General features: G+C 43.3%; 1 protein-coding gene across 3 annotated transcripts in view; it reads left to right on the forward strand.

The window, feature by feature from the left end:
- SNX1 (sorting nexin 1) overlaps positions 1-16,091 on the forward strand; it is a 48,792-nt gene that overhangs the window by 25,935 nt on the left and 6,766 nt on the right. For 2 of the 3 annotated variants that reach the window (XM_011967863.1, XM_011967868.1), the window contains exons 3-11: positions 946-1,073; positions 1,614-1,680; positions 6,305-6,348; positions 8,495-8,636; positions 9,573-9,651; positions 10,118-10,193; positions 12,297-12,410; positions 12,604-12,697; positions 14,062-14,267. In XM_011967863.1, coding sequence (XP_011823253.1) covers positions 946-1,073; positions 1,614-1,680; positions 6,305-6,348; positions 8,495-8,636; positions 9,573-9,651; positions 10,118-10,193; positions 12,297-12,410; positions 12,604-12,697; positions 14,062-14,267 — 950 coding nt within the window. The remainder of the gene's footprint in view (positions 1-945; positions 1,074-1,613; positions 1,681-6,304; positions 6,349-8,494; positions 8,637-9,572; positions 9,652-10,117; positions 10,194-12,296; positions 12,411-12,603; positions 12,698-14,061; positions 14,268-16,091) is intronic. The other variant, XM_011967876.1, reaches the window with a different exon arrangement.

The following is a 16,091-nucleotide window of genomic DNA, read 5'->3' on the forward strand; positions in this document are numbered from 1 at the left end:
CACAATATTTGTCCTTTTATGTCTGGAATGTTTAGCATAATGCTTTCAGGGTAGACTACATTGGAACTTCACTCCTTTTTTTTTTTGGGAGATGGGGTCTCCCTCTGTCGCCCAGACAGGAGTGCAGTGGTGTGATCTCGGCTCACTGCAACCTCCGCCTCCGGGGTTCAAGCAATTCTCCTGCCTCAGCCTCCCAGTAGCTAGGACTACAGGCTCAGGCCGTCACACCCGGCTACTGTTTTTTTGTATTTTTAGTAGAGATGGGTTTTCACCATGTTGCCCAGGCTGGTTTCAAACTTCTGAGCTCAGGCAATCTGCCCACCTTGGTCTCCCAAAGTGCTAGGATTACAGGCATGAGCCACCGCACCCAGCCCTTTACAAGTAATTATAATAAATAGGGCTCATATAATGTTCTAAAAGGAATACTCCTAAGATTAAAATTGACAAATAAATTAGCCAGGCACAGTGGTATGCACCTGTAGTACCAGCTATTCAGGATGCTGAGGTAGGAGAATCACTTGAACCCGCAAGGTGGAGGTTGCAGTGAGCCCAGATCGTGCCCTGCTGTACTCCAACCTGGGCAACAGAGTGAGACTCTGTCTAAAAAATAGTAAGATTTAAAACATAAAATTAATAAAGTTATTTTGGCTGTGTTGTCTTTTTGCTTATCCTTGGTTCTTGCCTAAATTCTAGGTAGGAGAGGGTAGCCAAGTGATTGTACTTGGAAAGGAGAAGGAGAGGTTGTTCTGCTAAGCCTGTGCTAGAAGAACACTTCCCTTACCTTCCTCCCCTTTTCTCCTTGTAAACATTTTTATGACTCTTAGCCTGAGAGCCTCTGTGTATTGAGAGTGCTTGCTATTGTTCTTGTAAGTTCTTAGCCTATACAAGTTTAGCCTTCGAAGACCCACTACTGACCTTCATTTTAAAATATCAACTTCATTTTAGATGCCACAGTGGAGCTATCCTTGGACAACACACAAAATAATCAGAAGAAGGTGCCAGCCAAAACACTCATTTCTCTTCCTCCGCAGGAAGCCCCAAATTCTTCGAAGCACCAGCCAACCTATGAGGAGGTGAGAATCTGCACTGTTAGTCTCACCACTTTTAGGTATTTAGGACTGTGTACTGCCAGTCTGAAGTGTGGTTGAGTATAAACCCTGAGAACATAGTTATGACTCTTGAAGGAGATCTTTATGCTTAATGGACAGCCAGAATCCAATACAGGAGTCTTTCTTGGGCAGGGTATCTATTGCCCAGAGCACAAAGGCTTTCAATGGTTACTCAAGATACTTGGTGTGTGAAGCTTCCATATTCAGGAGTATAGTTTCTCCTCACTCCCTTCCTAGCCTGCAAGAGGCAAGTCTTTCTAAATCTGGCAGTTATTCATTGTCATCAAAATAAGATTTTAAGAGGATAGATGTAACAAAGACTTGTAAGCTGGCTCCTAATTTAAAATTTTGAGAGTTGGTTCATTGGGATTGTTGGGAATGGACAAAGGCTGAACACTGAAGGATACATCTTGATTTTATTAGATTGATATAAGGTTATTAACAGGGTAAAATTAATAGCTTTTTTTCATATCAACTCTCATGATTTGTCTTTTCTTGAAAAAGCTAGAGGAAGAAGAACAGGAGGATCAATTTGATTTGACAGTCGGTATAACTGATCCCGAGAAGATAGGTAAGTGGTTCTTAGGACTCCTTGTGATGTTAGGATGTCGCTGTGGAAAGCATAGGTAGCTAGTTTCAGGATGGCTAACCTCAGAGTTGAACTAGCCAATGTGAAGTACTTCATTAGTATCTTTTCTGTAAAAGTAGACCCCTTGCTATGTTTCTAAGGCCAGAGACTGCAGTTACTCAATGCATTAGTCAGTCTTTTCTTGGCTTTAGGAAGAAAAATCAGAATCATCAAATACTACTAGAATCCCTTTTTATTTTTATTCTTTTTGTTTTTTGTTTTTTAGAGACAGGGTCTCATTTTGTCACCCAGAATGGAGCGCAGTAGCACTATCATAGCTCACTATCACCTCCAGCTCCTGGATTCAAGCAATCCTCTTACCTCAGCCACCCAAGTAGCTGGGACTACAGGCATGTGCTACCATGCCGACTAATTTTTTTTTTTTAAGAGATGGGGTCTTGCTATGTTGCCCAGGCTGGTCTCAAACTCCTGGCCTCAAGTGATCCTCCTACCTTAGCCTCTTAAAGCACTAAGATTACAGGCATGTGCCACTGCACCCAGCTAGATTCTCTTTTTAAAAACCCAAACAGGCTGGCCGTAGTGGCTCACACCTGTAATGCCAGCACTTTGGGAGGCCAAGGCAGGCAGATCACTTGAGGTCAGGAGTTCGAGAACAGCCAGGCTAACATGGTGAAACCCCGGCTATACTAAAAATGCAAAAATTAGCCAGTCGTGGTGGTGTGCACCTATAATTGCACCTACTCAGGAGGCTGAGGCCAGAGAATTGCTTGAACCCAGGAGGTGGAGGCTGCAGTGAGCTGAGATCATGCCACTGCACTCCAGCCTGGGCGACAGAGCAAGACTGTGTCTCAAAAAAAAACAAAAAATAACAAAAAAAACCCAAACATTATCTTCTCCTTCAGAGTTGATAAGACCCTTTTTTTTAAGATAGTAAATTCCATGTGAGCACCCTAAAAAATACATGTTCTCAAATTGAGAGACATTGAACTTATTTTTCCCTCAAGAAGTTTGAAACTCTCATTTATACACATACTTTTGATAACCTTATGAGGTGGGGAAGTCCGTCTGTGGGGTCCAGGTTAAATTGTACTCAAATTGAAGTTAGATCTTCAAAAAGCATAACACTTAACTTTGTCTGAACTTGGATTTTTATGATGGCTTTCCCCTCTCCCAAGCTTGCAAGAGTTATCCCTGAGTGGAGAACAATAGGCCTCGTCTTTCCTTGTTCTAGCTGTAGTCCCTTACAGAAGAGGCTATACAGAGCCTGTCTTCCTAAACAGGAGTGTTTATACAGTTAAGAGGACAAATGTAATTCTCAACCCTCGGTCTATTTGAAACTAGGGACAGGAACTTGTTAGACTTTATGCCAAAATGGTTGTCTTTTTTTTTTTTTTTTGAAACAGGGTCTCACTCTGTCACCCAGCCTGGAGTGCAGTGGTACAATCACAGCTCACTGCAGCCTCCACCTCCCCAAGCTCAGATGATCCTTCCACCTCAGCCTCCTGAGTAGCTAGGACTACGGGTATGCATCACCATGCCTAGCTAATTTTTTTGTATTTTTTGTAGAGACAGGGTTTCACTATGTTGCCTACCCTGGTCTCCGGCCAAAATGGTTGTCATTAAACTGTTGATTTTAGGCCAGGTGCAGTGGCTCACATATGTAATCCCAGCACTTTGGAAGGCCAAGGCAGGAGGATCACTTGAACCTAGGAGTTCAGGACCAGCCTGCCCAACATGGCAAGACCACGACTCTACAAAAAGTAAAAAATTTGCCCTGTCTCTACAAAAATATAAAAAATTATAGAGGCATGGCGGTACATGCCTGTAGTCCAGGTACTTGGGAGGCTGAGGCGGGAGGATCACTTGAGCCTGGAAGGTCAAGGCTGCAGTGAGACAAGATAACGCTACTACACTCTAGCTTGGGTGACAGAGTGAGATCCTGTCTCAAAAAAAAAAATTTTTTTTATTTGAACTGCTGAGATTTGCTTTTCCCAGACTGTTGCACTGGTAGGATGTTTTTGAGGTTCTTATACAGTTCTGTCATTTAACAGAAAAGGAAATTGAGGACCAAAAAGGAAGTAGCTTTCCTGTTAGGGCACAGTGTGGCCCATGGTAGAGCCTGGGCCAGGATTTTGGATTATATGTCTAGATTCTCTCTTGCTTCTCTAATATTTATGGATATTCTATAAACACATTAATTTTAAGCTAGTTATTCACTGCTTTAAATCCTTGGTGGAATAAGATGAATGAATGGCACTAATTCTCTTAAAATGTAATAAGTCATGATGTCTGAACCAGGAGAGGGAACATACTGGTCTCCTAAGGCTGCTGTAGCAAAGTACCACAAACTGGTTAAAACAACAGACATTTCTCGCAGTTTTGGAGGCCACAAATCTCAAATCCTGGTGTCAGCAGGCCATTCTCCCTGTGAAGACGCTAGGGAAGGACTGTTCATGCCTCTCTCCCAGCTTCTGGCAGCCTCAGACCTTCCTCGGCTTGTCGATGCATCACTTCAGTCTCTGCCTTTGCTGTCATGTGGCATTCTTCCTAAGAGTCTCCACATTGCCTTCCCTCTATGCATTTCTATCTCTGTGCACACATTCCTTCTTTAACAAATAAGGACACCAACCTGAGTGGAGTAGGGCCCACCCTAATGTCTTCATTTTAACTTGATTGCATCTATAAAGATGCTGTTACTAAATAAGATCACATTCTGAGGAACTGGGAGTTAGAACTTAAAATGCACCTATTTTGAAGGGGGCACAATTTATCCCATTACAGAGAGGAAATTAAACAGTCCATGGATCAGATGTATTTAAACACAAATCACTCTTGGTGATAAGTTTTCATCTCCTTGCACTGTAGTCTAGATTCTTAGTCATGTTGATGCCAAGAAACCAGCTAATTAAAATATTTTCATATTCAAGGCCTGATCTTTGTAACAACACATTCTGTTTGTGTGGGCTGTTGATTCAACATGTGCTTCTTGTTCCTGCACACATCTAAATAATCTAGAATTTAACTTTTACCAGGATATGCTTTTTAGAGCCTTGGTAATTTGCATGTGTTATCTTCAACTCTGAAATTATTCTGGAAATTTACGTAAATTTAAAACCTTGTATTACTAGTTCATTTGCAGATCTGTGTGCTCTCTACGTACATGCAGTATGTCTCTTTTCATGTTCATTGCCTAAGTAAAAGCAGCTGAGAAACAAAATATCTGAAGATCCTGCTTTTCTTTTTTCTCTGTGTTTGCATTTAGACTTTCTTAATTGCAGGCAGTAAATTATGGGATTGACTTCTTGGACATTTGACCATAACTATTCTGCTGTGAATGAAATTTTGATATTACTTCTATAAAGTAAACTTAAATTTCTTTTTTTTTTTTCTTTTATCAGTAGTAAACATCCTTAGTAGTATTGGGTAATGTTAGTAAGGTGGTTTAGAAGAGAACTAAAGTTGGTAATCAGTATAAAGTAATTTTTAAAGTTTAGCTTATGGGTTCTGTTTTATATACACCCTTTTGGTAGGGGCTGGGGAAGTACAGCAGACAAGCCCTCTGTTCCTGTGTAATCTTCAAATTCTTGGTACATTTTGCAAAAAGCAGGCATTTCCAGCCATCTTACTGAAACCAAGTTGTAATGTGTGACCCTGCTGATCCAGTAGTGCCTACTTTTCCTTCCCTTGGCCCCTCACCTGTCCCCCCAGAACCAGTTCAGGGGCCTAAGCAGCTGGTAACTGTTGACCTAGGTTTTCCTGTTTGATGTGGGAAGGAATCAAGGGTGGGAGAGGCAGGGGACAAAACCAACCCCAAACACCGTAGTCCAGCACTGGAGCTGTGTCTGTTTGGATTCTAGAATATGTCTTTTCAGTGCTCAGGGTATCAATGGCATCTTTATCTCCTTAAGTGGTCTAGGTCAGGACATCACCACAGAGAAAAACAATAGCTTGAATCCCAAATTATTTAACAGTCAAAGGCTTTTTCATAAAAATAATTGCTCCAGGAAAGGGAGATTTGTGTGACATTAGGCAGCCAAAGTGTCTTCCTGCCAGACCCTTTGCTCTTGGTGAACATGCTAGATCAGAGAGGTCAGTGTCCCCCCCAGCACCAGTGGAGGGGGTTGCGACGATATTTCTGAAAGAGCAAATCAAGCCCAGAGCTACCCTAGGGTAGAACTACTTGTTTCCTTTTACATCAGTTGCTTCCTTCTCCTCCTGCTTTATACAGCAAGAGAATTGTTTGGTTTCGGACAGATGTGTGTAACCAGACCAAATATTGGCATGGTAACAACTGATGGATTGTCAGTATCCAGTGCTGCTTTGTGGAGGGTATAAATGGAGCCTGGCTTTGAAACAGAGGGCTGACTCTCTTGTGTAACTCAAACTGGGACCCAGCCAGCATCCATGGGGGCTTGCTATGTGCCACAGAGGCCCTGAGGCAAAGTAGGAACTGGATTCTAAGATTGCATATAAAGCTTGGAGATGAAACAAGTGTCCCTTCTTATCCAGGGTTCCTATGGCTTATGATTCCTGGTTAAATGTTAGTTGGATTGGCACTGCTTTGGTTTATAAGATAATCTTCTCCTGCTTTCTTGTTTTCCCACAGGGGATGGTATGAATGCATATGTAGCCTACAAAGTTACAACACAGGTGAGTCCAGGTGACCCTGCTGAAGACCATCTTCATAGACTTTGGTGCTTATACCAAGGTCATCATTCAGATTATTTCTGGGTATCTCCTTTGTTTCTTTGCCAACATCTTCATGTTTACCCAAGATGGAGCAAACCTGCATCCCCTTGGTAATCTCATCTGGGTACTCCAGACTGAGTCTTTTTAATACTCTTCTAGAAAGCTAAAATTTCAGTGTGATTCTGTGAAGTCGTGTGGTATATCTGATACAGCTCTGTCCCTTTTAGAGAACCATGTGGTGTGGAGCTAGATTCACAGATTGCCTTAAACTATCTTTTAAAATCTTCAATGCTTTTGAGGTTTCAGAGAGCTTCTTGTAATACTTAACCTTTTGCCCCTCTGGTCGGGTCTTCTTTCGTATATAATATTAATGCATAGAAAATGTACACAATGTGGTATACAAGTTATGAAGCATAATGAATGAAGCTCTAAACTTACCACTAGTCTTGAGTACCACTGAATCCACTTACGTGTTTTTCCATCATATCCCCTGCCTCACACCTTAGAGGCACCCTTTCTCCTGAGTTGTCTCTCATTTCTTTTATAAGAAATCTTTACATATATATATATATATATGTATATTAGACTGTTTTGCTTTGTTTTGAGTTTCATAAAAATAATATCATGCTGATAATTGTGCTTGCTTTATTTAGCATTGTTTCTTTCACCCATCCTTGATGGTCATAGCTGTAGTTAGTTCATATACCACAAAATATTTGTGTTTTCCTGTTGTGAACATTTTCTCCTGTCAACATGTTTCTGGTTTTTGTAACTGGGAACTTTCTTGCATGTCTCTAGGGCACATGTGGAAGGGTTTCTCTAGAGTATGTAACCAGGAGTAATTCCCGTGGGTCATAGGTACTGCAAATATTGGACACAAGGAATACAAACTGTTTTTTAAAGTCTTTGTACCAATTTATACCCCATCAGCAGTGTATAAAAGTTCCCATTGATTCACTTCCTTGCCAGCAATTGGTGAGGCCAACCTCCTTAAATTTTGCCTATCTGGTGAGTATAAAGTGAACTCTCATCGTGATGTAGGCCTAACCTTTTTTGGTAGAAATCTGCTTTATATTGTATCTCTACTACTTGTTGGCCTGTGTCCTGTGAACTCTACATTATGATACTTTAGAGGTTACTGTCTACAGCTTAGACATTTCATCCAATTCCCACCCTGCTCCTCACCTGCTTCCCCTTCTTAGAAGCACTTTTTGTCTGTCTTTAGTTTGGCTGCTATAATTCCAGCAGCTTATACCCTTAAATAAGTCAATGAGGCCTGGTGCAGTGGCTCACACCTGTAATCCCAGCACTTTGGGAGGCTGAGGCAGGTGGATCAACTGAGGTCAGGAGTTCAAGACCAGCCTGGCCAACATGGTGAAACCCCATCTCTACTAGAAAACTAGAAAAATTAGCCAGGCGTGGTGTCAGGAGCCTGTAATCCCAGCCACTTGGGTTGCTGAGACAAGAGAATTGCTTGAACCCGGGAGGCGGAGGTTGCAGTGAGCCGAGATTGTGCCACTGCACTCCAGCCGGGCATGGTAACATGTGCCTGTATTCCTAGCTACGTGGGAGGCTGAGGCAGGAGGATCGCTTAAGCCCGGGAGTTTGAGGCTGCAGTGAGCTGTGATCGCACCATTGCATTCCAGCCTGGGCAACAAAGTGAGATCCTGTATCAAAAAAAAAAAAAAAGCCAATAAAAGATGAATGGGTTACTGTAGAATTCTAGCTTTAAACTAGAACTGAACATTTCTTTCTTTAGAACAAGAGTTCTTAACCTGGGAATGAAACTATATTTGAATTTTTATTTCCTCAGAGGTCACCATGGCTTCAGATGTATTTGAATTTAATTGATTGCCTTTATAATCCTATATATTTTTTGCATTTAAAATCATTATTGTGAGAAGAGCGCCTTAGGCTCCCAGACTGCCAAAGGGGGAACTATGGTTTTAAAAAGTTTAAAGACTCTCTGCCTTGGAGAAAGTTATTTACCAGGTGACTGAAGGGCAGGGATCTGGGAAATGGGTTTCTTTAATGTCAATTGGATGGCTTTCAAGATACCTTCTCCTGTTTGGAATGAAATTGCCTTGTGTTTTTCCCCATCCCCAAGACGAGCTTACCATTGTTCAGAAGCAAACAGTTTGCAGTAAAAAGAAGATTTAGTGACTTTCTGGGTCTTTATGAGAAGCTTTCCGAGAAGCACTCTCAGAATGGCTTCATTGTCCCGCCTCCACCGGAGAAGAGCCTCATAGGTAAGTAAGCCTGTGGTCTTCCATTCCTCTTGGATTGTTTTCCTTTGCATTCTCTGCAAAATTCACTTACTGTTTAGTATATGAGACTACTTCTATTAACAGTCTTGTGGTGAGAAAAGAGACATTTCCAGTGTTTTCCGACCCTGGAGGTCTAGAGAAAAATAGAGTATTTTGGCATGTTCTCTTCTTGGGTGCAGTAGGAGCTCTGGGTTTAGCCTCCAGAGTTGTTATGTTCTTTTGTTTTCTGTTGGTCTTCAGGAGTCTTAAATGATTGCGGTTCCCTCCAAATTGAAATAGACTACACTGGATTAGGGGTCAGAGGAAGGAACCTCTTCATTTTTTTGTTTTTTTTTTGTTTTTTGATGTTTGTTTTTGAGGTGAAGTCTTGCTCTGTCACCAGGCTGGAGTGCAGTGGCGTGATCCCAGCTCACTGCAAGCTCTGCCTCCCAGGTTCAAGTGATTCTCCTGCCTCAGCCTCCCGCATAGCTGGGACTACAGGCGCCCACCACCATGCCCAGCTAAGTTTTGTATTTTTAGTAGAGATGGGGTTTCACCATGTTGGCCAGGCTGGTCTTGATCTCTCGACCTCATGATCCGCCTGCCTTGGCCTCCCAAAGTGCTGGGATTACAGGTGTGCACCACTGCGCCCGGCCAGGAGCCTCTTCATTAACATCAGTTGATGTTTGTACTCAGGGTTCCATGGCCGCCTTTTTAAGAAAATGTATTATCTGCAAGTCCTAGAGTTTAGAACCTTCAGCACGTAGAGACAAGTTTTCAAAAATGGCTCTCAAGTAAAGAACCTTTTGTTCATCCCTGCACATGACATAGAAGTGGCTTAGGTTGTATGCGTTACCTTTCCTCCTGCTGACACTTTAAAAAAAAGAAATCCACTTCATGATGATTTATGGTTATTTTGCTTTTTAAATTCCATTCTAGGGATGACAAAAGTGAAAGTTGGGAAGGAAGATTCTTCTTCTGCAGAATTTCTTGAAAAACGGAGGGCTGCTTTAGAAAGGTAAGTTCCATACAGCCATTTTCCTGAATAATGTGAGGACAAATGAGAAGCTGAAAAGTGAGTCTAAATGATGAGACAGTCCATTGAGTTAGAGATGAAATGTGAATGAATTGAAGTTCCTCACCTCCATATTATCTCTCAACTTTTCCTGAGTTGCCTATTTTCCCACCTTGGGAATAGGCCATCTTCTGTTTTTTTCCCATCCCGGGTGAGCAGGCAGTCATATTCTTAGACAATCAAATATGAATGGCTCTGAGGTTTCTTTCTGACCAGTTATTTTTCTCTCCCTTTTTGGAAATGTCAGGAATGTGAACTTGAATATGCTTACAAGGAGAGTCCTACTTAAGTACCTTATCTCAGGGTACTTTAAGTAACAGAAGACGTGGTATCACTGCCAGCGCCGTGTGACGCCCAGAGCCTTCTGAGGCCAGCTCAACTAACCAGATGGTAACTGCTTACCTTGTAGGTACCTTCAGAGGATTGTGAATCATCCTACCATGTTACAGGACCCTGACGTCAGAGAGTTCTTGGAGAAAGAAGAGGTTAGTATTCAGTGCAAACTGAATTTCGTAATTTATGTCTGCTCCTAGTGAAATGAAACTAGTTCATTCCAAAAATATATGAGCACTTAACATGACTAGTACCAGACTGTATCCTAGCTTTGGGTGAACCCCTGAGAGTGACAAGTATTTTTCAGCCTTTGAAATAAAAGAAGCTCTGCCTGAAGTCAAAAGTAGTTGGTCGTAGGGGTCAAATGGCAGCCTAGTATTGTCTTACTGGATCAACACAGTGATCTATTTGGCAGGTCCTTGGCATGTTGTAGGTTACTTCTTGGCTCAGATTGAATGCATATTTTATGCCAGGCGGGGCATTGGTTAAAAACCAGTTACCACAAACCACAGAACTGCTATGTAGGAAAAGTGTTGATTGAAGTAGACAGTCTTTTTTATAGGCCATATGTAGGCTAGTCATGATTGTCAAAAATTGAAAACAGGTCAATTGCTAACAGTGGAAGAATTAAGTAAAATATATCAATATAACCAAATATTTGATTCTCATCATAAACAAAGTATACAGAAATGTTAGTAGATGGACGTGTATGTTAAAAGAATTATAAAATGTGAAACATGAAATAGCATGTAAATACAGCTGTAGAAACATGTGAGTCATTAAGGATCAAAAGAAACACTTGAGTGAAATGTTTTATCTCACAGGAAAGCAAACTAGAAGGAAGGAAGTGACTGCATAGGGCTATCATTTTGCTTTAATTTTTATTTTTAAATTTTTCTTTCATTTGTATATAGTATGTGTTATTCCAGTGAAGAAAATGATAATAAATAAGGAGTTTTTTTCTCTGAAATGAAATGTTTTAATTAAAAATTCCCTGTCAAATGCTTCAGATCTTTTAGTCTTCTCTTGTGAATATTCTTAAATCCCTTCTTCCTTTTCACCCTCTCATCTTTACTCCATACCCCTAAGCAGGGTATGTCTGTAGCAGCACTGTGGACCCTTTGGGTAAGATAGTTCTTTGTCATAGGGATTTGTCCTGTGCATTGCAGGGGGTTTTAGCGGCATTCCTGGTACCTACCCAGTAGATCCAGGTAGCACCCCCTTCCCAGTCATAACAACCACAATCATTTCCAGAGATTGCCAAATGTCCCCTAGGAAGCAAAGTGGCCCCAAGTTCAGAACTACTGCCAGGCCGAGCACAGTGGCTCACGCCTGTAATCCCAGCACTTTGGGAGGCTGAGACAGGAGGTTCACCTGAAGCCAGGAGTGCGAGACCAGCCTGGCCAACATGGCAAAACCCCATCTCTACTAAAAATACAAAAATTAGCTGGGCGTGGTGACGGGTACCTATAATCCCAGCTACTTGGGAGGCTGAGGCAGGAGAATCACTTGAACTGTGGAGGCAGAGGTTGCAGTGAGCTGAGATCGTGCCACTGCACTCCAGCCTGGGCGACAAGAGCAAGACTCCATCTCAAAAAAAAGAGCTACTGCCATAGAGTCCTGAACACTAAAATCTGACTTTTTAGCATAGTATGCTGTATATGCTATAGATTTTTCAGCATCCTTTCCATGCCCTAGGAGAGTACTGGGGAGACTGAACAGCAATCAGATTGTTTCTAAATATTTGGCATGCTTGGCTACTAGGTCATCCCTGAAAGTAGCCTTGATCTGAATCAATAATTCTCTTGTCCTTGGATATTTGTTCACTGAAGAAAATTCGAGCACAGCAAGATTTCAGTGTCTTAAGACTTTTAAGTCCAGTTGTGTACAAAGTATGCTAATCCAAGGGAACTTTTGACTTTTAACAAGAGTGTGCTTGATACTGAGGCAGTTCATGCCTGGGTAGGCAGACAATCTCAATTTGAGGTCACCTGACTGCGTAACACCCCAGTCTACTTTTTTTCTGTATAAAATATCAAGAGCTGAAAATATTAGCTGATTCTTTTTAATGTGGTTCTTCGATTTTTCTTTACAGACGTGTTGTGGATTCCTCAGACTGCCTTTGAAAAAACAATTTACAGTTCATATAATTTGTCTGGCAAGTTTTGGGCTTGCCATCTGATGGATACTAATTCTTCTGAACCTAAAATAGGGGCAGCAGATAACTTGCCATCCCTGCCTTCTTGGTCTTGTAGCTGCCACGTGCCGTGGGTACCCAGACATTGAGTGGTGCTGGTCTCCTCAAGATGTTCAACAAAGCCACAGATGCTGTCAGCAAAATGACCATCAAGATGAATGAATCAGATATTGTGAGTAGCCTTGTGCCTCTTACCTTCACCTACACCTCAGGCTTTTGGGTCAGAACCCCTAAGGAGTCCTGAGATTTCTGAGATTAGAAAGTTTTTTATAATTTAGTCCCTTTTTGAAAAACAACTGCTAAAGAAAGACTGCACTGCACCTATAGAAGTAATCTCATTAAAGCTCTGGGCTTTTGTGTTTCAGTGGTTTGAAGAGAAGCTCCAGGAGGTAGAGTGTGAGGAGCAGCGCTTACGGAAACTGCATGCTGTTGTAGAAACTCTAGTCAACCATAGGAAAGGTAACAAGCTCTGAAATGCACTTGGAGCTAGGGGAAATTGTTGTCTCTAGTGAACTGGAGATGGGAGGGCATGCTGTTCCAGTCCTCTCAGCCATCCAAGTTGAAATTCTCAGCCCACCAGGTGCTTGATGTTCTGATAAAAAAAGGTATGCCCTGCATCTCCTGTCAGAAAACATGATTCAGCCACTGTGGGCATTGTACTTTCTACCTGGGAGGGGTGCAGGGAAGCCGTCCCAGATATAGCATGACCTGGGATGCCGGCTTCTGTTGATTTTGAGTTGATGGCTTATATCCAAAATGATGTCATACATGCTTTAGCTACGTGGTCAAACCAGCAATGCATAAATGCAAGGAAACCACCTGTCTCCTAATCCTTCTGCGTCTTTCTTTAGTGAAATTTGCTTACAAGCTAGTGAAATTTTCCCAGTTTGAATCTTTTCCCTCTCTGCCTTAAACATGCTGATAATTAGAAATCTAAACAGATAGAAGATCCACAGCATAAGGCCAGTGTAAGTAAGGGTTGGCAAACTATAATCTGGCCCATGGGCCAAATCTGACCCTTGTTCCTATTGCCATGAGCTACAAATTTAGGTTTTTACTTTTTTAAAGGAATGAATGGGAGGAGAAAAGAATCTCTAGCAGACTATGTGTAGCCTGCAAACCCTAAAAAAATTATCGGCTGGGCATGGTGGCTCACACCTGTAATTCCAGCACTTTGGGAGGCCAAGGCGGGTATATCACGAGGTCAAGAGTTCAAGACCAGCCTGGTCAAGATGATGAAACCCTGTCTCTACTAAAAATACAAAAACTTAGCCAGGTGTGGTGGTAGGCATCTGTAATCCTATCTACTTGGGAGGCCGAGGCAGAGAATTGCTTGAACCCGGGAGGCGGAGGTTGCAGTGAGCTGAGATTGTGCCACTGCGCTCCTTTACACAAAGATTTTGCCCTACTCTAGAACATTCAAGACTATATGGTGTGCACATATATTCACTCTTCTCTCTTGTACAGAGAGGTTACCACTCATGAGCTTTAACAAAAATATAAGAATAGTTTATTTGGCCTGTTTGTTATTTAATAAGTGGGCTTTGGTTCTTCAGGGATATTGGAGCTGCTTCCTTCAGGTAGGCCTCACCCAGTGAAACTCTGGACAAGCTGGTGCCTCTCCCTCCTGCTTCTGTGACCAGGCCACATTCTCTTTACTCTCTGAATACAGTTAACCGTGGTGTAAGTGACTGGGTTGCGGAACCCTCATTTCCCAGATATGCAGTGGGCGGCATTGCTAAGACATGCCATGCGGTGTCAGCTGATTTGTCCCTTTTCCTTGTGAGATCAGAGAGGCCTCTGCTGTCTTTTCCTCCTTCCAGAGCTAGCGCTGAACACAGCCCAGTTTGCAAAGAGTCTAGCCATGCTTGGGAGCTCTGAGGACAACACGGCATTGTCACGGGCACTCTCCCAGCTGGCTGAGGTGGAAGAAAAAATTGAGCAGCTCCACCAGGAACAGGCCAACAACGACTTCTTCCTCCTTGCTGAGCTCCTGAGTGACTACATTCGCCTCCTGGCCATAGTCCGGGTAAGCTTCTGTTTCCTTTTCTCCTCCTTCCCTTGATTTGATTTGTTTTTCTTTTGCTGGTCCCCTTCCCAAGACAGTTTCATTCCATTATAGCTTGTAAATAGGTGTCACTTTTTCTACTTTTAAGAGGAAAGGTATCCTATGAACCAAGCAATCTGTTCACCTGTTAGCTAGTTATCACTGACTCATTTTGAGCCCCACAACCAAGATTCCTAGATGGCATTTGGAGAAAAGATCACTCTTGAATCTCCAAATAGGTTGCCCTTCATTGTTGAGGCTGGACGGTGTCCTCTGTGTTCCTTTCTCTTCTTTTTTTTTTTTTTTGAGACGGAGTCTCGCTGTGTGTCCCAGACTGGAGTGCAGTGGCGCGATCTCGGCTCACTGCAAGCTCCGCCTCCTGGGTTCACACCATTCTCCTGCCTCAGCCTCCCGAGTAGCTGGGACTACAGGTGCCCGCCACCACACCTGGCTAATTTTTTGTATTTTTAGTAGATATGGTGTTTCATGGTGTTAACCAGGATGGTCTCGATCTCCTGACCTCATGATCCGCCCACCTTCGCCTCCCAAAGTGCTGGGATTACAGGCGTGAGCCACCGCGCCCGGCCTGTGGTCCTTTCTTGCAGGAACGTTGCTTGCAGACCTGATCTCTTGGCCCCCTGGAGCAGTGACTTCCTCAGTCCTTTGATCTTTGCCTCCTTAACAGTAACTGGTGGCTTTGGTGGCTTCCACTTGTCCTTCTAGTATGGGCAGTCAGGTAACTACATGGAACTGGCTTGGCATTGCATGGAGGAGTGTGGCCAGGGGACTGAGAGAGCTCGTCACCAGAGCCTTCCTGTGCTGTGCCACCCCCACTGATAACATTCCAGCCTGCCCTTCATCAAGCACCTCACTCTCTCCTGGTGATCTAGCAGTGTGATTTCCCCATGAGCACTCCCAGGGGTTTAGGTTAAGGAATTGTGACAGTGGTATTAGCTCTCGCATGGCCTCCCTAAGACAGAGGAAAGAACCAAGAGGAAGCCTGGCGCCTACACTCTAAGGGCTTAAGTCTGTCCCTGATTCGGATTGGGATCAGGATGTGTTGAGCCTCAGAGTTAGAACAGTGCCACCCCTCGGTCCCCGTCCCCAACATATCTCCCATTAGGGAGCTTGCGCGTTGTGTCAGGAGCTGAGCTGCTCCCAGGCTGTCGCTTCCTCCGTGGTGGAGTTGCCTCATAGAGCCTGGGAGGTTACTCATTGTCCTCTCCCACTGCTATTTGGTTTGCTGCTAACTCCAGAGTGATAAGAGGTTTTAAAAATAACCTGCTATGTAATTCTTAGAACTGGTCAGGCTACTTAGACTGGAGAGCAAGCCGCAGGAAGGACACTCTCTGGGGGAAGCTTTCTATGAGGAGCGTTGTTTGGGATCTCTGGGGAGCACAGTTCTTGGATATGGTGCCCAGGCACAGTGAGCTTGTACCACAGGGATGAGGGCCTTGCCTAGAGCTCCATGGGCTGGGGCTGGGGAAGGATGCCTCACGGCACAGAACTGCGAATGGTCTTTTCTCAGAGACCCTCCATCTGCCTGCCTCATGCTTATGAGCCTGGTGGTGGGATTGGAGAGAAGAACAAAGGTTTTTTTTCTGCTCTTCTCTGAGCATGGAGCCGGACCACTGTTAGGCCAGTGGGTTGGGCTTGAGTCTGACTCGGATATGAGGTCACCCTTTACCTCATCTTTTGACACTGAGGTGTTAAGATGCTGCAGGGGAACAGCAGTGACAATAGTGGGGCAGGTGAATTTGGTGGCATTGCATTCCCTAAGGTTCAAGTTTTGGCATAAACCTATGC

This window comes from Mandrillus leucophaeus, unplaced genomic scaffold (assembly GCF_000951045.1).
Source record: "Mandrillus leucophaeus isolate KB7577 unplaced genomic scaffold, Mleu.le_1.0 Scaffold12, whole genome shotgun sequence".
NCBI lineage: Eukaryota > Metazoa > Chordata > Mammalia > Primates > Cercopithecidae > Mandrillus > Mandrillus leucophaeus.